General features: G+C 42.0%; 2 protein-coding genes across 9 annotated transcripts in view; both read right to left on the bottom strand.

Annotated features, from left to right (window-relative positions):
• The window catches only part of LOC122971137 (microfibril-associated glycoprotein 4-like), a 750,976-nt gene that overhangs the window by 102,717 nt on the left and 620,380 nt on the right, over positions 1 to 27,879 (bottom strand). The window lies entirely within an intron of this gene.
• On the bottom strand, positions 323 to 26,017 carry jakmip3 (Janus kinase and microtubule interacting protein 3). 8 transcript variants are annotated; one of them, XM_044337616.1, is made up of 24 exons: positions 25,886 to 26,017; positions 23,154 to 23,360; positions 22,790 to 23,032; positions 19,676 to 19,915; positions 17,886 to 18,086; positions 13,623 to 13,736; positions 13,375 to 13,530; positions 13,011 to 13,148; positions 12,783 to 12,818; positions 12,461 to 12,532; positions 12,229 to 12,333; positions 11,361 to 11,489; positions 11,176 to 11,259; positions 10,282 to 10,344; positions 9,999 to 10,097; positions 9,799 to 9,897; positions 9,651 to 9,710; positions 9,262 to 9,327; positions 8,818 to 8,886; positions 6,482 to 6,559; positions 5,825 to 6,058; positions 5,573 to 5,638; positions 5,355 to 5,414; positions 323 to 2,045 (listed from the first exon to the last, which is right to left on the bottom strand). In XM_044337616.1, exons 2-23 carry the CDS (start codon positions 23,286 to 23,288, stop codon positions 5,364 to 5,366), a joined length of 2,538 nt encoding a protein of 845 aa, XP_044193551.1. In that variant the 5' UTR covers positions 23,289 to 23,360; positions 25,886 to 26,017; the 3' UTR covers positions 323 to 2,045; positions 5,355 to 5,363. The 8 variants fall into 8 exon arrangements, with proteins under 8 accessions (XP_044193551.1, XP_044193550.1, XP_044193552.1 ...); XM_044337615.1 differs by having other exon boundaries at positions 25,896 to 26,017; XM_044337617.1 differs by having other exon boundaries at positions 9,657 to 9,710; positions 25,896 to 26,017.

Here is a 27,879-nt window from a genome sequence, read left to right as displayed (position 1 = left end):
CCGTCATGTGTCTCTGTCACAACTTTTTCCCATCTCTGTAAGGTCTCCGTCACCCCGTCTCGTGTCTCCATCACGTCTCTGATCTGTTTTTCTAAATAATGAATATGAGCAGAAGGAAAACTGCAGCCTTCATTCTTCTGCTTCAGACTGCTGAAGAGAAAAGACAAAAACACAGTCTGTAACAAATGAAATGCATCTGCAAACATGAATTTTATGTCAACTCAATAAACATGTTTCATATTTTTTATAGTAATATTTTAGATGATTATAAACACACTGATGGACTCAATCACAAAACACAAACACAGTTTTGTCATCAGTCTCCTTTCCATCATTTTTAATCTGTAATTACATTGAAGTGCCGACTCTTCAGATGTTCACTGAGATCAGACTCACAGCGGGGATAGAAAAATATCATCTGGAATAATAAAAGTACAACTGCAGCATCCAGTTTTTAAAACATACTCAGTTTCTGTTCTGAACGCTGCAGGACCAATGGAGGATAATTCTCACAGAGAAAACATGTTTTAAACAAATAGTAAAGATAATCACAGTTAAAAAAGTTAAAAATAATACCAACCAGAATTTCATCACACTGAAATGACAAACTGGAAAGTGAAACGCTAAACCTGACATGAAATAAAATATTAAAAGTTTTACCAGATAAGCAAAACAATAAAACATTAACATTATTTTGCAATTGATTAAACTACAAAATATTGATATAATTTTATTTAAAGATTTCCTTTTCAAACTGTCAGTGTAATTTCAGTATCAACTGATTATCTTTCATAGCAGAAAAAAGATGCATAATTTCATATAATAGTAATAAATTATGAATAATATGTGTTCTTTATTGTTCTGTGAAATTATCCTCCATAATTCAGTCCAGTCTAAGAACTGACATTGTACTTTCTTCCATCAGTTTGAACCTCACCACCTGTAATCTGGATCACCTGGACCGTGTTTCACTTCCCATCATGTCCGCTCTCGGCTGAATGACGACATGACCTGCAGCGGCTTTAATTACCAAGTTTCACTTCTTTCAAACTTCATGCTTCATGGTATTGTTTTCTTTTTAAAGTTCAGTTGTTTTTCTCGCAGCTCTGACCTCCAGCATACCTCCTGTAGTCATGAGGAAGAGTTTCCTTCATCAGTTTTTGGTCCTGTGATGTGATGAAGGTTATCCGCAGTAACCTTAGTTCTATAAGTGAGCTGAAAGGCTCTATTGTGTTAAACCACTCTCTACCCTGCAGGGGGAACAGCCAATCAGAACAAAGTTTACTTCATCTGAACTTAAATCAGGACAGGTGAGAACAGATTCTGTTTTTCAACCGTGTTTCTATGGTGATTCAACCGTGTGTAACTTCACAACCACTTAATGAACTCCTACTGTATTTCATCAAGCTCTGACTCACTGCAGCTTCATTAACCCACAAATCGGTTAGTTACCTTTAATTGACACAATTAACTACTTTAACTCTGAAGTCAACTGGCAAAGATAACTGTTGCTATCCAGCTATCTCAGCTAACAATGTCTGAAATCAGCTAGCTTAGCTAGCTCTAATGGAAGTTCAGCTAGCTGAGCTAACTGTATGAAGTCCAGCACCACTTTTGTCCAGCTGGCTGAGGCCAGCACGTGTGTTTGTTAGCTGCATATCAATTAACTGACAAAGAACGTTCTGGCAAACATTAGCTAACACTAAGATAGTTAGCATGTTGCCGGTGATGGTTTCGCTCTTCTATAACACAACATTCTTCTGTTGCCATGGAAACCATCCATAGCTCAGTCTCTGAATCAACACAGTGGCATTCTGGGAGGGTGTGACAGTGTAGTTCCAGAGTCAGCTGACAGCTGGGCTCTGCTCTGATTGGCTGATAGCAGCCAGAGGCAGGTGAGTAGGGCAGTGAAGCCAACATGCCTCAGTCAGGTGCTGCTGGTTCCAAAACCTGAAGCCCTCTGAATCCTTCTGTCTTCTTGGCCAATCCAGACTGAGCTGACCCCACTGAGTGTTCAGCTGCTGGACTCTGCAGGCCTGCAGACGCTAAAGCAAAGAGAGCACATTTCTACTCTGATGTCACATAAACACGATCTTAAAATATAACACAATATACATATACATTTATTTAGATTCATAGAAAATTAATTCTGACCAATATCAGTGACCAGCAGGCACAGAGTCTATTTATATATAATTTAGAATATTCTATATATACATTTATGTATATGATAATTCTGCTCCGTAGAAGAAAATAAAAAATGTTACACTAAACCAGCATCTCAGGTGGTTAACCCTGTGTACCTGTGTAAACCCTGTATACCTGGGTAAACCCTGTGAACTTTGGTAATCCCTGTGTACCTGGGTAAACCCTGTATACTTGGGTAAACCCTGTATACCTGGGTAATCCCTGTGTACCTGGGTAAACCCTGTACACTTGGGTAAACCCTGTATACTTGGGTAAACCCTGTGAACTTGGGTAATCCCTGTGTACCTGGGTAAACCGTGTATACTTGGGTAAACCCTTTGCACTTGAGTAAATCCCTGTATATCTGGGTAATTACCTGTATACCTGGGTAAACCCTGTATACTTGGGTTAACCCTGTATATTCAATTGTATTTAATTCAATTCAATTCAATTCAATTCAATTTCATTTACATACCGCCAAATCACAACAAAAGTCATCTAAGGGCACTTTTCACATAGAGCAGAACAGGACTGTACTCTTTAATTTACAAAGATCCAACAAACCCCCATGAGCAAGCACTTGGCAACAGCGGCAAGGTCTGGGTAATTACCGGTGTACCTGGGTAAACCCTGTATACCTGGGTAAATCCTGTGTACATGGGTAAACCCTGTGTACCTGGGTAAACCCTTTGTACCCAGGTAAACACTGTATATTTGGGTAAACCCTGTGTACCTGGGTATACCCTGTATAGTTGGGTAAATCCTGTGTACATGGGTAATCCCTGTGTACCTGTGTAAACCCTGTATACCTGGGTAAATCCTGTGTACATGGGTAATCCCTGTGTACCTGTGTAAACCCTGTATACCTGGGTTAATGTTGTATATTCGGAAAAACCCTGTATATTTGGGTTAACTCTATGGAACTGGGTAAACCTTATATATTTGGGTTAACCCTGTGAAACTGGGTAAACCCTGTATACCTGGGTAAGCTCTTTGTACCCGGGTAAACCCTGTATACTTGGGTAAACCCTGTGTACTTGGATAAACCTTGTATATCTGGGTAAACTCTGTATATCTAGGTAATTGCCTGTATACCTAGGTAAACCCTGTGTTCTTGGGTATACCCTGTGTTCTTGGGTAAACCCTGTGTAACTGGGTAAACCCTGTGTACCTGGGTAAACCCTATGTACTTGGGCAAACCCTGTGTACATGGGTAAACCCTGTGTACCTGGGTACACCCTGTGAAACTGGGTAAACCCTGTGTACTTAGGTAAACCCTGTGTATCTCGGTAAACACTGTATATTTGGATTAACCCCATGTACCTGGGTACACCCTGTATACTTAGGTAAACCCTGTGTACTTGGGTAAACCCTGTGTACATGGGTAAACCCTGTGTAAACTCTGTATACCTGAGTTAATGTTGTATATTTGGATAAACCCTGTATATTTGCGTCAACTCTATGGAACTGGGTAAACTCTGTATATTTGGGTTAACCCTGTGAAACTGGGTAAACCCTGTATACCTGGGTAAACTCTTCATACCTGGGTAAACCGTGTATACTTGGGTAAACCCTGTGTACTTGGGTAAACCCTGTATATCTGGGTAAACCCTGTGTACCTGGGTAAACCCTATGTACTTGGGTAAGCCCTGTGTACATGGGTAAACCCTGTGTCCCTGGGTAACCCCTTTGTACCCAGGTAAACACTGTATATTTGGGTTAACCCTGTGTACCTGGGTATACCCTGTATACTTAGGTAAATCCTGTGTACTTGGGTAAACTCTGTGTATCTGGATAAACCCTGTATACCCGAGTAAACCCTGTATACCTGGGTAAACCCTGTATATTTGGGTTAACCCTGTGAAACTGGGTAAACCCTGTGAGACTGGGTAAACCCTGTGTACTTAGGTAAACCCTTTGTACCTGGCTAAACACTGTATACTTGAGTAAATCCTGTATATCTGGGTAAAATCTGTATATCTGAGTAATTACCTGTATACCTGGTTAAACTTTTTGTACCTGGTTAAAGTCTGTATATCTGGGTTCACCCTGTATACCTGGAAAAACCCTGTATACTTGGGTAAACCCTGTGTACATGGGTAAACCCTGTGTAAACTCTGTATACCTGAGTTAATGTTGTATATTTGGATAAACCCTGTATATTTGCGTCAACTCTATGGAACTGGGTAAACTCTGTATATTTGGGTTAACCCTGTGAAACTGGGTAAACCCTGTATACCTGGGTAAACTCTTCATACCTGGGTAAACCGTGTATACTTGGGTAAACCCTGTGTACTTGGGTAAACCCTGTATATCTGGGTATACTCTGTATATCTGGCTAATTGCCTGTATACCTGCGTAAACTCTGTGTAACTGGGTAAACCCTGTGAAACTGGGTAAACCCTGTATACTTAGGTAAACCCTGTGTATCTGGGTAAACCCTGTGTACTTGGGTAAACCCTGTGTATCTGGGTAAACCCTGTGTACTTGGGTAAACCCTGTGTATCTGGGTAAACCCTGTGTACTTGGGTAAACCCTGTGTACATGGGTAAACCCTGTGTACCCAGGTAAACACTGTGAAACTGGATAAATCCGGTATACTTAGGTAAACCCTGTGTACTTGGGTAAACTCTGTGTATCTGGATAAACCCTGTATACCCGAGTAAACCCTGTATACCTGGGTAAACCCTGTATATTTGGGTTAACCCTGTGAAACCGGGTAAACCCTGTGAGACTGGGTAAACCCTGTGTACTTAGGTAAACCCTTTGTACCTGGCTAAACACTGTATACTTGAGTAAATCCTGTATATCTGGGTAAAGTCTGTATATCTGAGTAATTACCTGTATACCTGGTTAAACTTTTTGTACCTGGTTAAAGTCTGTATATCTGGGTTAACCCTGTATACCTGGGTAAACCCTGTATACTTGGGTTAACCCTGTGTACCTGGGTACACCCTGTATACTTAGGGTAAACCCTTTGTACTTGGTTAAACCCTGTATACTTGGGTAATTACCTGTATGCCTGAGTAAACCCTGTGTACCTGTATAACTGTTGTGCTGCAGTAAAAATGTGTCATCCTGCAATAAACTCTGTTGTCCTGCAGTAGTACGTGTCAGCACACTAAAACCCGTTTTCCTGCAGTTGACCGAGTTGCTGTGTGACTCACCAGCTGCTGTTAGGACCAGAGGATGAAGGCCAAAGAGAAGAATAGAAACAGAAATAGAAACTGAAAGAAAAAGAAGCAAATAGCTGAGAGTTAGTAGAAGTTACACAAAGCAGATTTTTATGTTTCCACAGTAATGAATGAGCTGTTGAACGCTTGAGTAACTTTATATGAATATTTGGTCCAAAACAAGCCTTAATTCTGTTTCTATTGGTTCATACCTTCTCCTCCAGTTCTTTGATCTGACGTTTCTGTGCTTCTATAAATTCCTCTAGCTCCTTGTTTCTCTGAAACATACAAGCATCATGTTAATATTGATATTAAGCTTACTTGTTGTTTACAGGTCAATCTTTTGTTTAAACGTGTACTTGTTGTTACTTGTTGTTTAAAGGTAAATCTGTTATTTAGCTAACCAGTTGTTACCAGAGAGTTCTTACCAGTCTGTTGTGTGAAGGTACACTTGTCTAGTTTACCTGCTGTGTGAGTTGCAGTAGTTCCATCCTCTCTCGGAGGATCTGGGCATCTCTCTCTCTCAGCTCACACATCACAGTTCTTTTCCACTGGTCCATGGCTCTCCTAAGCCCCTCTCTCTCGTCCTCTGTCAGTGTTTCAGTCAGACGAGCCTCCTCCATCTTTAATCCCACCATCCTGGAGTCTTCCTCCTGCTGCAGAGCCTCAAACAACATGGCTTCCAGCTCCAGGATTCTCTGCATCACAGACAGACATTTAAAAAGTCAACATTAACTGTGCTGTAATTAGAGTGTTTAGTTAGATTGTCTTTAGTTAGATTGTGTTTAGTTAGATTGTCTTTAGTTAGATTGTCTTTCGTTAGACTGTGTTTAGTTAGACTGTCTTAAGTTACTGTCTTTAGTTAGATTGTGTTTAGTTAGACTGCTCTGTAACAGAGTTAGTGTTTCAGGGAGTTTCTAGAGCATGTTCAGAAATTATCTTGGTTCATCTGTTTCTATTTGGTTTTCTTTTGTTCACATAATGAAAAAATAAAAACCTTTCTAAAATAAAGACCACACACCTCTATTTCATAATCATTCACTTTCCATCCAGCTAGTTGTCGTGTTTTATTTTGTCATCTGTTGAAAAAGTGTTTGTACCTGTGCAGCTGTCACACTGACCTTATGAGCCTGATCCATTGACTGCTTCCTGTAGTCCAGCTCTTCATCCAGGTAACCCTTCTGTTTACTGAACAGATCCTACAAAACAATAACAACACTCACAGAGGTCACAGAGGTGAGGTGTCCCTGTTTCTCACCCCTGCATTTAAACTCCTAATCTGCAGACAGACACCACCTGTAACAGTTCAGACATGGACTGAGGAGGCTACCTCAGTACTGCAGGACTGCTTTGATATCACAGATTGAAATATATGCACTGAGGATGCAGAACTGGAGAGACACACATCAGCTGTCCTCTCCAACATAAACTTTGTGCTGCAAATGTGACTTTGTGCTGCAAATGTGACTGTAACAAAGACAGTCAACATGTTTCCCAATCAGAAACCATGGCTGAACTCAGTTTTTAAATCTGGAGACACTCAGGCTTACAAAGAAGCACAAGGGAGACTGAGGAGGAGCATAAGAGATGCCAAGCACAGGTATAAACAGCCCATAGAGGAGCACTTCAATAACAACAACTCCTGGTGCATCAGGAAGGGGATAAGGACAATCACTGGCTACAAGAATAGTTACACAGTCTCAAGTACTAGCAGTGATAACACCGAATCAGTTCTATGCTCGCTTCAACCATCAGAATGGAGAGGTCAACACCCATCCTGCACTACCAGGGAAGGACCAGACCATACAACTACATCAACACTACATCAACACCATTTACTGTGCTCATGGATAATTAACTTTCTAAGCAACAGACCCCAAAATGTCAAGATTGGAGGTCACACCTCCTCAACTCTGATCCTGAACACCTCTTTACACATGACTGTTCCCCCATTCACCCCTCCAACACCATTGTCAAATTTGCAGATAACACCACCACAGTAGGACTGATTACAAACAACAATGAAACAGCCTACAGGGAAGAGATTCGACACCACAAATCTCATTCTGTTTTCAGAAGTTCGATTGGTATTCAAGATAATTCACAATGCTGCTCCTCCACCATTGTGGAGCTTTTTTCAGCTCCGCTCCAAACAAATGAGCAGAACCTCTTGATCTGCTCTAAACTCAGGCTTACACATCCCTCTGCGGCAGACCGCCTTTGCATAATCTGCTTTTTCATTTATGGCCATCAAACATTGGAATATGCTTCCAGCTGAGCTTAAAACTTGCAAAGACTTTCATTCTTTTTCCCGTGGTGCAAAAAAATGGATATTGAGCAACCAGTCATATCAACATTTATTTTACAGTGATTCAGATTTTGAATTGTAATAAATTGTAATTCTATAGTTGTACTGGATGAATGTGCTTGCATTTATATGTTGATGTGTGTTTTTAGATTTGTCTGTAGAATTGTTAGTATAATAGAGACTATGTACTGGTGTTGCATGTAAATGAATGTTTTTATTATCTGGTAATTGTTCTGTGTACCTGCCTAGGGAATGCAGCTAAATGCTAAAACCTAAATCTGGCATAAATTATCTCCTCTCATTTGGAGATTAATGTTTTTTGTGCATGTCCTTGTTTAATAAAGACTAATAATGATAATAATAATAATAATAATAATAATAACGATAGCTGAGTGGTATTCCCATAACAACCCGGACCTCGACATCACTAAAACTAAGGAGATAATAGATGAGATAGATAAAAGACTTCAGAAGATCAAGGCACACTGAGCACTCTGCATATGAGGGGAGGAGGTAGAGAGGGCGGAGAACTTCAAATTCCTGGGAGTCTACATCACCGCAGTCCTCACATGGTATGTAAACATCTCTCACCTGGTGAAGAAGGCCCAGCAGGAACTATACTTCCTGTGGTACAGAAGCTGTACTGGGGAAGACCAGATGGATCTGCAACAGTTGGTGAAGGTGGCTCAGCGGATCATTGGGACTACACTACCACCTCTAAAGGATATTTACACTGGCTGACTACAAAAGGAAGCCAGCGGTATCATAAAAGACCCAACCCATCTCGGACACTGTCTGTTTGCCTCCCTCCCCTCTGGAAGAAGATACAGGACAATCAAAAGGAGAACAAACAAACTAAAAAACAGCTTCTTTCCAAGAGCTGCAACTTCTGTTTACCCCCCAAAACCAAAGACTGAAAAAGACACACATTCATTATCTACTACACACTTTACAGACGTACCAAACACTATCATATTGCACATATTGCGTTGAACAGATTTTCATTCTTCTGAGCACAATAACAATAAAGATCTAATCTAATCTAAAATTGATGCATCTCTCTGCTTCATTTACTGTCATTTCTCTGCAGTTGCTATCTAATACAGGCATAAAAAGACCCAAATAATAATTTAAAGAATACTTTTTTACCTTCTCGCTTGCAATGTCCAACATCTTCTGCTGCAGAGCGGACTTCGTCACTTCAATCGACTCCAACCACTGATCAGAGACAGACGGGTGGACAAAACGGAGACAGTTAAACAAGACATAACATATTAATCAGTGAGCTTTACAGCTGCTGGTAGGTTTTGCCTTTGGACAGAGCCTGGCTGGCTGTTTCCTCTCCTTTCCAGTCTTTATGCTAAGCTGAGCTATTCTTTTAATATAATAAGTGAACATTTCAAATTGGACCAACCTAAAGCCAAAATTTAAGAAATTAAATGACAACTCAAGATTGTAATGTCGACTTTTAGGTTTTTCCAGTGTGAAAGCAACCAAAAACTGTGTGAGAGAGAGAAAGAGAGTGATGAGTGATGAGTGAGACTTAGACTTCAAACAGTTCACTCTGTTTCCATCAAAAACTGAGTCTGTTACCTTCTCTGCCAGAGTGAGCACCGTCCTGGCATGAATCACCACCACCTGCTCCTCATTGGACAGATTCTGCAGTAAAACATGCAAAAAAAATAACGTCAAACAAAATGAAAACAACATGTCAACATGACATTTGCGACTGTTGATGGCAGTTTGTTAATAATCAGAGTCAACATGTCAACTTGATAAACTAACAAACACATCAACAAGTTCACATAATGCATTTCATGGATGTCACACGTGTCATGTGTATCAACAAAATGTAAACACATCAAAACATATCATCATGAAAGTATGAAGGTCTGACAGGGAGATTAAAATCATTCGAAGGTTAAATCTGAACACAGTCGTCACAAACGGACACATACATGTACAAAATAAATGCAACATACACTTACGGCGTTATCTCCCAGAATGTCTAACTTCTTCATCAGCTCACTGATCACAATGTCCTGTTCAAAATAATGGCAATTAACTCAGTTTGACGTGTAAATCAATAGGTGTGCTCAGATGTGCTCAGGTGTTCTCATGTGTACTCACAGTGACTCCCTCTGCCTCACAGTAGATCTGCAGAGGACTGAGGCCTTCTGGGAAATGGATTTGTTGGAAGTTAATGGCCGGTGAGCGGCGCTCCCTCTCCTGAACAGTAAACAGGGTTGCCATGGACACAGAGAGACAGCGTGTCAGTCAGTCTGCTTGTTTTAATACTGTGGTTGAAATGTCTGACTCACTGTTTTCACCTCCAGCTCTAAGATTCGGAACTCCAGCAGCTCGTTCTGGTCTCTGACGTCCTGGATGTCGTTCTGCAGCTGCACTTCTTCACCTTCCATCTGCCTCACCTGCAACATATCAACCACCTTTAGGCCTTCAAATCCCATGATCCTCTCTGTCTTCACCAACCTGGAGTCAACATGTTGCACTTATATCTGCTGTTGTACATGTGTGAAAAATAAAAACACTATAAGATCTGGAGATGTCTGAGCTACAGAGGACCAAATATTTATCATTGAAAACAGACTCCACCTTCTCCACCAACTGCTGGTTCCTCTGATACAACAGATGCTTCTCCTCCACCCACTTCACATCCTGAGAGACAGACAGGAGGAGAGAGAGACAGAAGGAGATTGAGGCAGGAAGAGAAAGAGGCGGGAGGAGAAAGAGACAGGAGGAGAGACGGACAGTGTCAGCAGTCAACGACTGAAAAGTATTTTCAGACCTCTAACAGACCTGTTCTATGATCTATGTTCTATGATCTATGGTCTATATGTTCCATGTTCTACGTCAGAGGTGTCCAGTCATGTACCACAGAGAGCCAACAGTCTGCATGTTTTGACTCCAGCTGATCAGCTGAGCAGGTGATGTCACTGCAGAGCTCCATCCTGTTATTAAAGATGACACAGTGCTTCCTGCACCTGCTGCTGTTGGATAATCAGCTGACAGATAATCACACCTGACCTACATGTGACCTGGTGACTCACCCTCACCTCTACATAACAAGCAGCAGGACACATGCGGGCTGACGTCTCCACCCAGCTGTGTGTATGTGTGTTGAAATGGAGCGCAGGTGATCAGCTGATCACAGGAGGTGCTGTTGTTTGTTTGTCTCATTGTGGCACATGATTGGCCTCCCGGTTCTACACTCTACGGTTTGTTCTACCTCTGTCTCGTTCTCATTGGTTCTCTGCTCTTCTGATCAGCATGAAGACACCCAGGAGTCTTCCCTGGAACCAATCAGAATGCAGACAATGATCTCACCTTGTCTAAGGACCAATTGTGTTGTTTGTTTCTGTTTATGTTGATCTTTCATATCTGATAGACTTCTTCCTCCGCTCATTACCTCTGTGTCAGTCATCACTCCATCTTTTACATTTCATTTTTGTTTTATTGTGTTTGTGTGCATGTATGTGTGCGTGTTACCAGTCCTTGTTGTTTCAGTGCTGACTCCAGATCTGCAACTCTGCTTTCATATTGACTGATTTCAGTCAGCAGCTGCTCTCTGGTCTGAAACACACAGAGAAGAGTCATCGACATGTTAGTGCCTTAATCCACTACAGGGAACAGAACCAATGACCTGTTAGTGCCTTGCTCAGAGGCTGCGTTACCTTGATCTCCTTCTCAGCGTCGTAGTTCCCGCCACTCGTCTCCGCCAGCAGAGCATACGCTCGCTGCAGCGCCTGATACTCCTGAGTCAGCTGACGGTAACGAAGCTCCGCCTCCTCACGGACACACACCTGCAACACAAAACCAGTCAGTAGTCATGTGTTTACAGGTGTGTACAGTAGGGTGTAACAACACACAAGATTCACGGTTCGGTATGTTTTTGGTGCAGCAGAAAAAAAGAAAGGAATAAAATAATATTGTGATCCTTTGTTTTCCCAACGATGGCTCATCAGCTGTAACTATTACGAAAAAAAAGATGTTGAAGCTGTTACTAACACAGTTTGGTTGTGCTGCAGTGAAAAGTGTTACTAACACAATTTAGTTACTGCAGTGGAAGCTATTACTGAGTCTAGTTTTGCTGCAGGAGAAACTATTACTGACTCAGTTTAGTTGTGCCACAGTGGAAAAGGAAAGCAAGCTTTGTGTTTCCTGCAAGAAGTCAGGACATCTGCTGACAGCTGTTTTATGCTGATTTATGGTCGATCAGAACTGGTTCTTACAACGTGCTGTCCGACCACGTTGGAAATCAATTGTGTTTATAGTTGTTTCGAACGGCTTCACTCAAAGGCGACCGTCACAGAGAGGGGAGGGGGAGGGGGAGACGCAATATCGTTTAAATATAGAGACAACCAAGGTAACTCCAACATAGTACAGATAAGTGGTGCACTGCCAAAATGTTCCAGGTGCAACTCAAGGCCTAGAATTATTGTTCTGCACATCGGAGTAAGTGGATTATTACATGTTTGTGTGCGTGTGTGTGTGTGTGTGTGTGTGTGTGTGTGTGTGTGTGTGTGGGAGTCTGGTACGTACCTCGTCTGGTTCAGTGTCGGGGGTTCGGTCAGTGTGAAAGGACAAAGATGATCCATCAGAGTCCACTGACGCTTCTTCATCATAGCCATAAAATGTCTCTATGACCTGCAAACACATACCCGCACACACGCGTGCGCACACACACACACACACACAGTGTTTTATGTAATTCAGCTAACCCACCAGAAGGCGGTGCGATTAACAGGACACAGATATAGATGGACAGTCTCACCCTGCAGGCTCTGAAGGTTCGTTTCCTCCTCACAGATTCTTGTCGTCTGTATCTCAGTAACATGTCTCTTTCCTGAAGGACACAAACACAACATGTCTGTGTTCTGGATCAAGAGCTGATCCTGACATATGTATCAAGGGTCTCTGACGTGAGATGAAGGGTTTCTGATGTGAGATGTTTTGGATTTCAAACCGGTAAACTGTAATGTAGCTTTAGGAAAATACATTTAACTCATCATCAGCCACATTAGAGACAGTAGCAGTACTTAGTAACAGCTGTAGTAGTACTTGCAGTAGAACAAGTAGTACTACTCAATACTTACTATAACATTCTTTACATAACCAGCTGTCTCCAGAGCCTGGAAAAGATTTCATGTAAAATGTATTAGTAGTAACAGTAGTATCAGTAGTAGAAGTCGTACTATTAGTATTATTAGTAGTAGTACTACTAGTAGTGGTATCAACAGTAGTGGTAGTAGTAGTAGTATTAACAGTAGTAGTAGTATTAGTAGTAGAAGTAGCAGTTGTATCAGTAGTAGTAGTAGTGGTACCTTTGACAGGTCGTCTATGATGTGTTGTTGCTCCAGAACTTGAAGTCGTAGAAACTCCATCTCTCTGTCCTCCTGGCTGTAACCGTGGTAACTGCTGGAGTGGCTGCGGTCCAGGTCATTCAGTGAGCTGGGTCTCCTCTGTGGACCATTACGAACACTGCTGTTACCATGGTAACTGGTGGCTGTGGTCAGCAAACATGTTAAAATTGTTTTGTAGGACAGAGTACTACAAATCCAAAATGAGTTACTGTTTCTGTATCTGACCTGACTGTGAAGTTTAACTGGTTTAACTGGGACAGAACCAGCACTCAGACTGTGCTTGTCCGTGTGTTGTCGGGTACAGGAGTACAGGGTCAAGGGTTACCATAGTTACCATCTCCAGGTTCTCCTGAGTGACGAAGCGAAGCTTGTTGTCGAGGCGACGCAGCGCGAGGGCCAGCTCTTCATTCTTCCTGCTCAGACGTTTGTTTTTGTCCAGAAGAGGAAGAAACTGACTCTCTGCCTCCCTCAGCCTCTTCAGCTACAGAAAAAACACACCGCACAAGAAAATATATGAAACACAAAACAGAGAAAATATACGTAGAAAATATGAAATACAGGGATCCATGTTACCAGTTCATTGCGTTCTTCAGACAGCAGAGCGTTTCGATCCTCCAGCTTCCTGACGACTGCGCTGAGCTCAGCGATTTTCAACTGGAACCTCCGAGTGTCCCGTTCCTCCTGAGACTGCACACACACACACACACACACACACACACACACACGCAAAATCATATTACATCATGCAAGTTTATACAGAGCAAAGTGTGAGGAGGAGACCAGACTTCACATCATAGACATAATAACTGAAAGAATTATATAGTTTATATATTAGAGCTGCAATGATTAGTCGATTAATCAACTAGTTGCCAAATATCATTTTGAGTCATTTTTTAATGAAAAATCTCCAAATTCTTTAGTTCTTAAGTCTCTATGACAGTAAAGTGAATTTGAAGACGTCGTCTTGGACTTTAGGAAACACTGATCCACACTTCTCATCATTTTCTGACATTTTTTGGGGCCAAACAACTAATCGATAAATCCAGAAAATAATCGACAGATTAATCTATAATGAAAATAACTGGTAGTTGCAACTCTATTATATATAAGTGTGGTCACATGACATCACTTTGGTTACTTTTCAAACAGCTGTTTTCTGTACTTATGTAGTTTTATGGGAATGTGACAAAATTTGTTTTTTTATATCATTGACAACAAACTGATCCCGAGTAGAGCAGAGTGAGAGAAGACACGCAAACACACACATTCTGCTAGTGATGAAGGTGGGAGGAGATGAGAAAGACCCCCCCCCCACCCACCCACCATCACTGTGATGAAATGAAAACAAAGTGTGAGGTTTATGCTTTGATGGAAATATTTCATGTTGCATTTGTTGTGAGAGAAAAGGCTTCAGAGAGGCGATCTCCTCTTTGGACTAACAACAACATCTGGGGGAAACTTTATGAACAGGACGAGTCTGAAAGCGTTTTTCTAATCTTCAGAGAGTTTTTACAGTCAATCAGCTGGGTCGTCTCTCTAAGGTTGTGGACTTACACAAATATTTTTGAAGAGATTTTAACAGTATTGGTAACTAAAGCAGGAAGGGATAAATAACGTTAGAGAGTGATATGAAACCCCCTTCATTAACTGACAGGTTGAACTTTAGATGATCCTACCCCTCGTCCAATCAGAGCTCTCCTTTTCTGTTTATGTCCTGTCTCCTTTCCCCTCCCCGTCCAATGAGATTGCGCGGGTTGTCCCCTAACCAATCCAATTGCATTGAGAGCTCAGGGAATTGAAAGGTCTTGGGTGTTGGGGTATAATAAAGGTTTATAGCCATGTTTTTATGATTCTACGACATGTCTTATTACTTAATGTGACATACACAAAGGCGTATGTGTCTTATCACACCCCAATAATTTATAATGTTGACCTAAACATCATAACATGACTGGAGGACTTTGAATAAGAAGAGTCTTTAAAGTCTCCAACTGCAAGAGCAGCGTCACTCGGGATTGAAAATGTCAACCATGGCCTGCGGTATAGTCTTCTATGTCTACTGCTAAGAACTTTATTTACTTCAAACTTTTGGAAATGCAGTATTGATTTTCTTCACAGTTTCTGGTTTAACCTCTTCTGATGCTTAGCATTCCTTAACAACATACCAGAGAGGCATCATTGGTAGGTTTGCATATAGTCTGTGACATTTTGTTTTGTTCTAAAAGCGTTATTTTACAGATGCAGATTCTTCTAACTGAGAATTTGCTACAATCTCTCAATTGCCTGAAGCTGAACATGGTGAGTTATACCTGACATTATTGTCAACGGATGTGACATTTCTCAATGTATGTAATATCTACCTCCAGTAGAAAGTGTAATTGCTGCTTGTTGTAAAGATTGTGTCTTTTATTTTATATATTTTGATCAGGCTCACCATTTTGTCATACATCTAATTTATTGTAAATATCCTCATTGTTGATGTTGTTTTACTTTTCTTAAACCCAAATGAGGAATATACTTCAGATTCCTTATGTACCTCGTGTCTGACCCAAAGGCGATTAAGTCTCTTAAACTTTTCTCTCTCTGTCGTATCACACAGCAGATTCGTTCGATGATCTGGAAGCTTGCTTGTCTCCGTTAAGTAGCTCAGAACCTCCAGCTCTGTTGTTGTTGATAATACTTATGTATTTTTTTCATGCAGGACTTTTACTTGTAATGGAGTATTTTTACATTGCTGTATTGGTACTTTTAGTTAAGTGAAGGATCTGAGTGATTCTTCCACCACTGCCTGAGATTCATCACATGTTCAGGTGGTCCTTAAGTCTGACTTTCTACAACTGGTCAACTCGTAAAGTCAGACCTGTGTGTTCACCTCACACAGGATGGGTGTGGTGCATAGCCGGTGGCACAAGGGGGCACTGGGGAGCAATGCCTGTCCAATTGGGATTTTGTGCCCCCCCTCCCCCCACCCTAAAATTCAGATTGACAACTTGCCCACCCTATTAGTTTCATGAAAACTCAGTCATCCAACCATGTAAGAGGAAGTTTTCATGAATCTGATTGGGTGGGCAAGCTGTCAGTCTATTAGTCAGCAGATTCATGAAGACTTCCTCTCTTACTGCACGTGACTGAAGTTTGGCTACATCGCGCATGTGCTGTCACAACTTGGTTTCGTGTAGCTAGCAGCTAGATGAAAGTCGGAACTATGGCTAAACAGCTATGTTTGAGCCGCTTTTTAAAAAGAAACACGTCCAGAGGATGAGACGTGTTTGGACCAGGCCGTGCCTGAAGTGAAGTTGTAGCAGGATGGTTGTGAGATGTTTGTTGGCTCTAAAAGGACCCATTCAGTCACCAAATCCGGTGTAATAACAGATCCAGACGCGCCAAAGATCGTCCATGTTGACTGGACACCTGAACAACTTGATGCTTTTGTCTTTTGAAAGAGAACTAACTGACACTTTGGATTAAATGACATAATCAACCTTTCCCACTCAAAGCCCAGAAGACTCGGCCTTGTGTAGTAGCTGCAGGTATTTATCCTGGCCCGCCGGGGGATGTTAGGATTGTGGTTTCAGTGAGGAAGAACTGAAACATATTCATTGTTCAATTTGTGTTTGTAGCTACTCTCATGACAAGAGTTATGCAGTGTTGTATTTGTCATTACAGTGGAAACAGCTTCTAGTGATCACAGTTACAGTGACCAACTGCTTATATGGATAAAAAAGCTCAGGATAGAATTATTACTATACAAATAATGTTTAAATAATTCACTTATAGTAATCAAGTATTCTGCTTTCAGTGTTCATTTTGGGTCTTTTCATACAAGACAACATATGGAAAAAAAATTACAGTAATTCTATTTTTTTTTTTTTTTTTTTACTTGCCATGATATGATACACGTTTGATATGTTCCTAGCGGCTGCAGCACCATTATAACCTGTCTGCTTCCAGCTGGTGACCTGAGGCTGCTGCTGCTTGCGCACTGAAATCATGACGGGAAAAAGAAAAGTTATTTTCTCTCAATGAAAAACGTCGTCTCCTCCAAGTTCATGACAAATTGCCAAAAACGAGGCAACGAGATGCAGCAGTAAAACAACAAGCGTTTAAACAGCTGCCCGTTTTATTACTTTATATTCATGTAGTAAATATATAAATGCCAATTAGATGGTAATCTGCATAAGAAATAAAAAAATAATAATAATAAAAATTCCAGTATAATAATCATCTGCTTATAGTGATCAATTTGACCCAGACAGATGTGACTAAAAGCAGTTTCCACTTTATTGTGTTATTTCTCCTTTTATGTATAGAAAGCCATTCATCTGGCTCATTTATGTTAAACAACCATGTATGAGGATTAAAATCATGTATAATTTCACAGCTCATACACTAAATTTGGGTTTAATCACACTGAACGTTGGTGTTTGGTTGATGTCAGACGTTCGTCTTTGTTCGTACTAAACAGAAGGACGTATCACAGCTTTCAGAAAACTCAGTTGTATTTATGACTTGGATGTTTTAAATGCTGTTTACAAGTCTGAAACTCTCAATTATGACACCTGGAAAAGAAAAAAAAAAACAAAAAACGCCTGGTCACATGACCCATCTCTGACTGAAAGAGCAACAAGGACTAGTCAAGAGTGAGCAAAGGATTGTGGGAAGACCTCTCAGGTAAAGGTATGAGTCATGCTGTTGTGGTCATGCGTTTGACGTAATAATGACTCTGAAGGGGCGGAGCCTGACATGTGATGTTATGGTGAAGTAAACGTGGTTAAACTGTGACATGAGGTGAACAGGAACATGCAGTTTGTACAAGCAGGAAGAGGCGGAGCTTACAATGTGAGGAGCAGTGTTAGGGGTAGAATTAGGGGCGTGGCCAGGGTGGTTTAGCCCCGCCCTCTGCGCGTCTCTCAGGGCTGCGATTTGCTGCTCGGCAGCCTGAGTCTGCAGCTGCAGGCGGTGGGCGTGGCCAGCCTGAAGCCCCAGGGCTTTATCCAATACACTGACAGCTCTGTCCTTCAGCTTTATCTCATCCATCTGCACACAGGTAGACCGACAGGTAAGGGGCGGGGTTAGTCAGTCAAGCAGGTAGACAGACAGGTAAGAGGTGGGATTAGTCATATATACGGGTAGACAGGAAAGAGGTGGGGTTAAGCAGATAGACAGGTAGACAGACAGGTAAGGGGCGGAGTTATATGTTCTTTTCTTTGCAAGATTTACAAACACGGAGACACCTTTAGTTTTTGTGTAAAAATGTAATGAATCTAAAGTATTTCTTCTTTCTTCCTTCTTCTTCCTGTTGTCTCTTGGATCTTATTCTCTGTTACACTTTACTGCTTTACTCTGATTAAAACTCAGATGCTCTGCAGGTGTGTTTAAGAACTGATTAAAGAACATCCAGGTGAGACTCTGTCTCACTGATTACCAGGAGAAGGAGCAGGAGCAGTCCAACCTTTCATGTGTGGAGTTTTGAATGAGATTGATTGAGACTGCAGACAAGAGATCAGTGGCGTTGTTAAGGCGAGTCAATGAAAGGAACATCTGTTGGTGGTGGTGCGATGTTGGCTTATATTTGAAACTTCCATCTATATATATACGTTTGAACTCAGTACTTTTAAAACTGTGTAATACACCTGGTTACTATCAGACATGGACATCGCCAGCATTTCTAAGATGTTTGTTTTTATGTAGACTCTGTGATGATGTTGTCAGATAGGATTGGTTCAGATTTAGGCTATTTTGTATGTTTAACATATTATTTTACTTATCCACAACCCGAAAATAGTTTTATTGCAGAAACTCATGTTAATCATTAACAATATGTGTGAATGACCCCAATACAGTGTATTTCATGTGTGTGAAGCTTACATTTGTAAGTGTATTGCTTTTATTTTGTTACTTCCCATGAACATGGAAGCTCTTTATTTTGACACTAGATGCATGTAACATGTGGACATGGTAGGTAATTGTGGCACTATCTACTCACCATAGAACTGCATAATCTTGCTGCTGCTGAGATCAGGGAGAACAAACTCATCTGACTGATTTCTTCCCCTCAGTGTGAATGAATTCAATTATTTGTAATTGTTGAACCACAAATTAATTACTTGTTCTATTTTTTTTTTGTTTCTATTTTTTTAAGTAACAGCTGCTTTTTATTTTTCTCAACAACTTGAGTGGAAGTGAACTGAAGTGAGACGCTTTAGTTTGGTGTGTGAGGCTGATCGTGTGTGTGTGTGTGTGTGTGTGTGTCGTATCAGTCTGTGTTTGACTCTCACAGTCTCACAGCTGTGTGTGTTGTATTGTTCCAGTCTGTGGAGCTCAGCCAGTCTTTGTTCTTTCATCTGTTCATGTTAATAATCATCTGTTCATTCATTCATTCATCAGAGTCCATCAGTTTGTAGGAAGTCCGCTCTCATTTTCATCTTTATTAGCTAACTTACTTTTGTTTTTGTATAGTTTGTTTGGATCATCATGTTCTTAAAGCCAAATCCACAATGTGCTGCTCTACAACCCAAACATGAGCAGTTGTGTGCGTTAAAAGTCACATGTATGTTAATTGTCACGTGTGTGTGTGTGTGTGAGTGTGTGTGTGTTTGTGTGTGTGTGTGTGTGTTAACTCGTACCAGTCGGCGGATCTCCCTCTCACAATCTCTCTTGGTTCTGTTCAGCTCCTCCTGGTGTTGGTGATGAGCTGATCGTAGTTCGGCTGCTCGGGCCTGGCTGGCCTGCTGAGCTGATGCCAGAGCCTCGTCTGCGCCCCTCTTTGCTCCTCGCAGCTCCTGAACCTCCTGCTGGAGGCGACAGCGCTCTGCTTCCCAGCTCCTCCTTGTCTCCTCCACCTCTGCCATCAGGGCGCTCCTCACCTGCGGAACCAGACTAAGACTGTTAGATATTCATCTGACAGAGAGAACACTGGCAGCAGCCTGATACACTATCAATTAATCTGATCAATTAACAAGCAGCCGCAGTGGGAAAGAGCAGCAGTATTATAATAATGATGGTCTAAGAAAGAATGTAAAGACATTTAAATGAAAATAATTAGTTTTTATGCTTCAAACACAAATTTATAACATGCAATATAATAACAAAACACAACTTACAATCATATTCCACCTCCTGTACCAACAATACAACCTTCTGTAGCTAACTGAGTGATAGATAGACAAAAATAAATGTTCTAATCTATTTATTCTAAATTTACAGCATAAATCTTGTATACAACCGATTTTCCAATTTTCCTTGTTCTCCTTCTCCTTCAACTTGTTCCTCATGTCGATTTTCTTCACTTCACCATTGATATTCTCCTCTTGTCTCTAAACACACTGTTTTCCTCCTGCAGTGATTGTGACCATGTGATCAGAGCTGATAGCTTACACTTGGGTCTGTTCGGATCAACTCAGGTGTCGGACATATTACAGACCTGTGACACTAAAAGGAGACCTGACAAATTAAAGGAGGTAGAATTTGGACCCGGTCCAATTCGGGTCCCTGGTTGGGTCTCACTTCCTCAGAACTGAGTGGACCCGTGAAGACCTCTAACCAGGACCCCCACCTGGAATCAGGCCTGGATCAGAGTTCACTGTAGAGAACTTGGTGGCCAGTCCTTCACTCACTGTACATTTAAATTTTGTCATATGGCAGATGCTTTTATCCAAAGCGACTTACAAGCAAGGCAAAACAATCAAGTGTTAGAGGACAGAGAGTCAGAAAGAGCCGTGGTACAAATTCTCAACTAGCTGACCAGGTACAAGTGCTCTGCAGAGGTTTAACGGTGCATGCTGGGAGTCCAGCCAGGAGTGAGTTGCAGTAGTCCAGTCATGAGTTGACCAACGCTTGTACTAGCGCAGGTACAGCCAAATCCTCTTGACGTTGTACAAAGTGAATCTACATGACCGGCAGGCTGCTGCAATGTGTCGCTGCACTCATGGGGCCCAGTCAGGCACAGCTGGGAGAGATGACATGTGGGCACCACTCGAAATGCTGGCGGGTGGGCCTTCAGCTGACACCAGAATACAAAAACTGGTTCTATGGGGAACATCACCTGTCTGATGTAGAAGGAACCAAAGTGTGAGAGCACTAGCTCTGGAACCAAACTCCTGGATCAGGACTGCATAGTGTCATAGTTCTGCTGGTCCTTAATGCTCATGTGGGCTATGATGGAGACACTGGGAGGAAGGTGATTGGGAAGAACGGCCTGTCTGATCTGAACCTGAGTGGTGTCTTCTTATCTAGCTGTTCATAATGAACACCATGTCTGACTATAAAGCTGCTCTCACACCAAAAACAGCAATGTGTGAAAATAGTAGGGTTGCAGTACGGGGGCATGTTGTTTGAGGTACCAGTGAGACAATAAACTATGATCCAGGAAGTCAAGTTGGAGTTACAGATTAATGCATCTAAGGACTTATCAGAAGTCAAAACACTGCAAAGCAGTTTGTAATACTCACAGACAGGATTTTGCAACTCTTACAAAGTAATCCACCAGGAACGTGCGCTTGCATGTATGTGATTGGCCACTGCAGCACCTTGCCACATGACGTCGGGTTGCGTTGAGCCCAATTCAACTTTTTGCCAGATGACCACTGCAGTAAATGCACTATCCCCATTCAAATGAATGAGAGGGCTGTCTGAGTGTGGCCTGAGGTTGCACCTGGTACCAGATCACCTGAGGCCAAAGGTAGATGATTGATTTTGCAGTTGTATCATCAGATTTGTAGCTGTTTGTCTTAGACACACAAGTAAAGAGTGGAGCAGAGCTGTCAGCTGATCACCACTGCAGGACAGACTGCTGTTAAACACAAACAGGGTGAAGTAGGAAGACCCTTCCAGGGTAGGAAGATCCCTGTCTATGAGGCCTTCAACTCAGGAAGATTTGTCTGGTGTCCCAGGGAAGGCTGGGGACAAGAAGTCAAGAGTCTGACTGTCAGAGTGTTCAAAGGCAACTGCTGGCAGCAACCAATAAACCTGCTGCTGAAGACTCCTGAAGCGGTAGACAGGTACTGGGAGGCCAGAGGGAGTAATTCAGGCCTCAGATTCAGGGGGACTGAGTTTGTTCATCCAGTCTACATGCGTTTTGTGGACTTGGGGAAGGTTTATGACCCCTGTAGTATCCTGTTGGGGGTACTGCAGGATTATGAAGCACTGGAGTCGTTGCTATGAGTCATTCAGTCCAGTCTAGTGAGAGCTTTGCCTGTATCCTCGGTTCCCTCTTTCCTTTCAGGTTGGGAGTGAATTGCTGAGGACTTAAGTATCTTGATGGTAGGTGAGGGTAAAATGGAGCTGAGATATACCAACAGATTGGTGCTACGTCTGCAGGAAAGACGACTCTGTACCAGACTGTTGTGGTGAAGAGGGAGCGACGCATCATGATTGCAGCTCGAGCAGTAGAAAGTTTCTCAGGCTGAGATGGTTCAGCTTCTGATCAGGACCCTCCCAGAAAACACTCTGTGGAGACATCCTGGACAAACCTGGAGGGGACCTGGACACTCTGAAGGGATTATAGATCCCATCAGGTCTGGAAACACCTTGAGATCTTCCAGGAGAGTCAGGATGATGAGGCTTCTGAAAAGGACTTAGGCACTACTTTGCTTAAACAGCTGCCGCTAAAAGCTGGACCTGGATAAACAGGGTGATGTATGGATTTGAGAAAGGAGAGGAGGAGGAGTTTTATTTCCCTCTCACCTGAGAAGGCAGACAGACAGACAGGTAAACAGACAGGTGTGAGTCAGATGGGTCACCTTGTCAGCAGATCCGTCCCGCAGTGTTAGCACCAGTCCGTTCAGACGCTGAATCTCTCCGTCTTTGATTTTGATGACTCTCATTAGCTCCATCTCATGTTGCCGTAGTAACGTCTCCCTGGTAACGGCAAGCTCCTTCTGCTTCTCCTCATGAAGTTTGGTTTTCAGTTCCGTCACGGCAACCGTTGCCCGGTGATGCTCCGCTCTCAATTCCTGACTCTTCTCTCTCTCCAGACGACTCACCTGAAGACAGACAGGGAGAGAGAAAGATAGACAGGCAGTTATGGTACTTTGACAGTAGTCAGTAGTTGTTGTACTACAGAAGACGCAGTATTATTAGTACTCTGGGTTTTGTCGTCTTTACCTTGTTCTTTTCCTGTTGTAGTTCTATCTGTATGTCTGTCAGTTTGGCTCTCAGCTCTTCATTGGCTGCTTGAAGGGTTGCCATGGCATCAGGTCGCTCCCCCTTCCCCCGCCCCCCTGCTGCTCGCTTTGACATCACCACCTCCACCTACAGGCTCCGCCCCCCCAATGAGCTGTCTGTCAATCTGAAGTTTGACTACATGTGGACCTGTGGACACACAGATACATTTACTACATTTACATTATAATCTATTCCATATAGGTATGAATAAATCTGCATTGGTTTGATTGTCAATCACTTTCTGATCAGCCACATTAACATGTGTAACTCTGCTAGTCAGTATGAATCCAGCCTTGGAACAAAACCTTTCTTAACAGTATGTCCTGTGGCTTGCTTCATATGTTTAGATAAAAAACAATCAGATACTGTTGTTTATCCAATATTTATGTTTTCAGCAAACATTGTTTCCCATAAGTCCTAGAGGTGGGCTAAATGTCACGGCCCAACAGAGGAGATGAGTCCATGAGCAAGTGGAGGTGTGGCGGCGAGTTCAGACATGTCTGTAATAACAGCAGAACAGATAGAAGTCTTTACACAGCTCAGATTACAGCTGCAAACAGCGACAATGACTGCAGGAGAAAGCACAGAGGAGGTTTATGGATGTGGACAAAATCAAGTTATGGTGATGTAAGTACCTGAGCTGCTGTTGTAGTTCTTTTAATGGGATCTGTAGTTTTTTCTTCTCAAGGGCTTAAATGTCTGACAGCATTTTTTCAAAAAGAGCGAAATAAGAAATACTGAATGAGAGATTGTGTTGAGTTACAGAAGCTAGACAGGAAATGATGTCATGACTTCGGTTTTTGATATTTTTCTGTGATTTTCCTGATGCGCATAATGTCTCGCAGCACAATTTAGTTTCCATTTCAGACATTTTCCTTTAATCTGATCACGATTTATATATCCATACATTATAAATGTATTAGATTGTTTCCCATGTTCATTATTCACAAAGATATAAAAATCTGAACTTTTTTAAAATTGATAATTATATAATGTATGTTCTTGCAAAAATAACAAACCACGGAATAAACTCTCAGGATTGTTTTAAGAATGTACAATATGTCAGATGTTGGGTCAACCCATATCTCTGATTGGTTATTCCTTCATGTGATCAATCATGTGATCACTCAGCAGTTGGTAGCAGGAAGTCACTTGATAAATTAGTTGCTCACACTCACACAAGTTTGATAAATACATCACTTTTTTGACATCAGAAAGTGATTAAAACTCAGTGAGTTATATATAAATGATGGGAATCTTCCTGTCCTGCTGTTGCTGTGCTGATATTGTAGTTTCCTATTGAGACTGACACCATCTGACAGACACCTGCTGTCTCTGGATGAAACAAAGTTTGTTAAAGCAGCTGCTGCTTATAAGGTGGAGAAGTTACGGAGACGAGACCAACGTTTACCAAACCCACTACTCATCCTCATGAAGTCTCTTCTCTTGGAAAACTGAAACAGTTTGAGTACCAGCAGTACCAACAGTACCAGCAGTACCAACAGTACCAACAGTACAAGTAGTACTAGCAGTACAAGTATACTAGCAGTACCAACAGTACCAACAGTACCAACAGTACAAGTAATACTAGCAGTACAAGTATACTAGCAGTACCAACAGTACCAACAGTACAAGTAATACTAGCAGTACCAGCAGTACCAGCTGGTACTAGTAGTACCGTCAGTACCAGCAGTACCAACAGTACAAGTAGTACTAGCAGTACAATTAGTACCAGCAGTACCAACAGTACCAACAGTACCAACAGTACAAGTAGTACTAGCAGTACTAGTAGTACCAGCAGTACCAGCAGTATCGGTGGTACCAGCGGTACCGGTCTGTCATTCACCTGCACAGGTTAATGATCATTCATCTCTCAGCAGCCGCTCTTCTCCTTCAGGAAACACACTATGTACTTTAGTTTCAACAAATATTCACAGACAGCACTGGCAGGACCACCAGTACCAACAGCACCAGCAGTACCAGCAGTGGCAGTAGTACCAGCAGGACCACCAGTACCAACAGCACCAGCAGTACCAGCAGTGGCAGTAGTACCAGCAGGACCACCAGTACCAACAGTCCCAGCAGGACCACCAGTACCAACAGCACCAGCAGTACCAGCAGTGGCAGTAGTACCAGCAGGACCACCAGTACCAACAGCACCAGCAGTACCAGCAGTGGCAGTAGTACCAGCAGGACCACCAGTACCAACAGTACCAACAGGACCAACAGGACCACCAGTACCAACAGCACCAGCAGTACCAGCAGTGGCAGTAGTACCAGCAGGACCACCAGTACCAACAGCACCAGCAGGACTACCAGTACCAACAGTATCAGCAGTACCAGCAGTGGCAGTAGTACCAGCAGGACTACCAGTACCAACAGTACCAGCAGTACCAGCAGCGGCAGTAGTACCGGTAATAATAGTACTTGAACTCCTGATTCCACCTCGAACTGATCACATGTTCACCTGGTGACTGATGCCTTCATGTCAGAACGCTACCACGGCAACCAACGCAAAGCACAGGAGGAATACATGACTATTTCCATGGCAACACCATCAACTGTCATCATAGGCACACACAGACACACACACACAGACAGACACACAGACATACACACACACACACACACAGGCCTAACTGAACAAACACACATGAAAAGATTTGATTTACCATCACTCACCGTCCAATAGGAAGCCTCGGACACTGCATCACTGCATGTGTGTGTCTGTGTGTGTGTGTCTGTGTGTGTCAGTAGGTTAGCCTCCTATCCACAGCATGCTAACCAGCTAGCCTCACTGCAGCTCACTGTCACTATGTGTGTGTGTGTGTGTGTGTGTGTGTGTGTGTGTGTGTGTGTGTGTGTGTATGTGTGTGTGTGTGTGTGTGCTGGCAGCATCAGCCTCCCTCCACCTGTCTGTCTGTCTGTCTGTCTGTCTCTCTCTGTGTGTGTGTGTGTGTGTGTGTGTGTGTGTGTGTGTGTGTGTGTGTGTGTGTGTGTGTGTGTAAGGCTGAGCAGTTAGCAGTTAGCTCCTGTCAGTGTGTGTTTGTGTGCCGATGCTGTTAGCCTCTCTGCAGCCTCTGTTGTCGTCATTCTCCTCCTCCCAGCATCCTTCAGGGTGACACAGAGCTGAATCATCAGAGCTCTGTCTCCCTCTGCTGGACACTCATCTTCATCACACTCTGGATATTCTTCCTATATTCAATCATTCCCCGCTTCACGCAGACATCGATCTGCTACATTTGTGTTGTGGGGGCTGAGAGGGTATCCGCCACTAACCGACACACCAACACAGCAATGTAAAAATACTCCATTACAAGTGAAAGTCCTGCCTGAGAAATCTTGCTTAAGTAAAAGTACATTATCAGCTTGATGCAGTTTAAGTATTAAAGTTAAAGTTGTGGATTGGTGACACAATGGATAATATAACAAGCTTTTAAAATACAACACATTGTTAAAGATGAAACCAGTGGTTTCCAACCTTTTTGTCTTTTGACGTCTTACAAAAAGCAGTGTGTAGTCGGGGTCACATTTCACATGTCTATGAGTTGTTAACAGCTCCACCAAATAGTGATTTTTCCCTCTAAACTTCTCACATGCTTTCATTTCAATAAATGTTCAAATGATCCAATATTTCAGCAAAAATCAAAGATTAGAGAAAAAGTCCAAAAACTGAAAACAGACTTGTGTATCAGAACTTTGATTTTCTTCTTTCCTCTCCCATTAATCATCTCACCACCCCTCAGATTTATCTGCTGACCCTTTGGAGGGGCCCCACCCCTAGGTTGGGAACCACTGGACTAAACTAGCTAACTGTATATAAAGTAGTGTAAACTAGCTCCACCTCCAGCAGCTACAACAGTAACATGCTGCTCTAACACTGATGCTTCAGTATTAATAATCTAATGATGTCATATATAATAATATATCAGTCAGAGGGACCAAACCACTACTTTTACTGCAATACTTTAACTACATCAAGCTCATAATACTTATGTACTTTTACTGTAGTAGGATTTTTCATGCAGGAGTTTTACTTGTAATGGAGTGAAAGGATCTGAGTACTTCTTCCACCACTTCTATCACGAGGTATCAGGTCTTGTATCAGCTGAGCTGGAAGTCAAACTGCAGCACCAACAGTTAGACATGAACACATTTGATTGTGTCCTTATAAGTGCAGTTTTAACACTTTGTTTCTGTGTCTTTTTCTTTTATTGTCACAAATCAAACAATAATTGTATAATTTGATTTTCAGTGTAGAGAGGGAGAGGTGCACTAAACTGACCAGAATATCATGAAAATGCTAATTATATTTGGGGGTCTGACATTCAAAATAAAACAAAGTGTAAAAGTGATGATACACTAGAAACAGATGTATTAGCATGAAACTGTCACATACAATAAATGAGTGAACATTCAGCAGAAACACATGTGCTTTAAATTCTGTCAAACATCAGATTTTTTTCTTAAAAACAGCAAAACAAAGATAAAACATTTGATTTCACTCAATAACTTTTTCTTTTATTCAATTTCTTCAACTCAAAAAGCAAATATTCTTAAAAGAAGCAATAACACATTTCAGCTGAATAAGTAGTATATAGAATATAAAAGACAGTGAAGAAAAAAGATATAAACTCATCAAACAACTGGATGGATTTTTAAATGA

This window comes from Thunnus albacares, chromosome 20 (genome assembly GCF_914725855.1).
Source record: "Thunnus albacares chromosome 20, fThuAlb1.1, whole genome shotgun sequence".
Taxonomy (NCBI): domain Eukaryota; kingdom Metazoa; phylum Chordata; class Actinopteri; order Scombriformes; family Scombridae; genus Thunnus; species Thunnus albacares.
This window is presented reverse-complemented; position numbering and strand designations above follow the sequence as displayed.

Excerpts from the sequence above, each read along its gene's own strand:
- jakmip3 (XM_044337616.1), bottom strand. The coding sequence starts at position 23,288 with ATGTCAAAGCGAGCAGCAGGGGGGCGGGGGAAGGGGGAGCGACCTGAT. Across the intron at positions 13,737-17,885 it reads CTAACACTGCTCCTCACATT|TCTCAGGAGGAACGGGACAC; the intron begins GTAAGCTCCGCC and ends GTGTGTGTGCAG. Across the intron at positions 12,533-12,782 it reads GTTATGTAAAGAATGTTATA|GAAAGAGACATGTTACTGAG; the intron begins GTAAGTATTGAG and ends TGTGTCCTTCAG.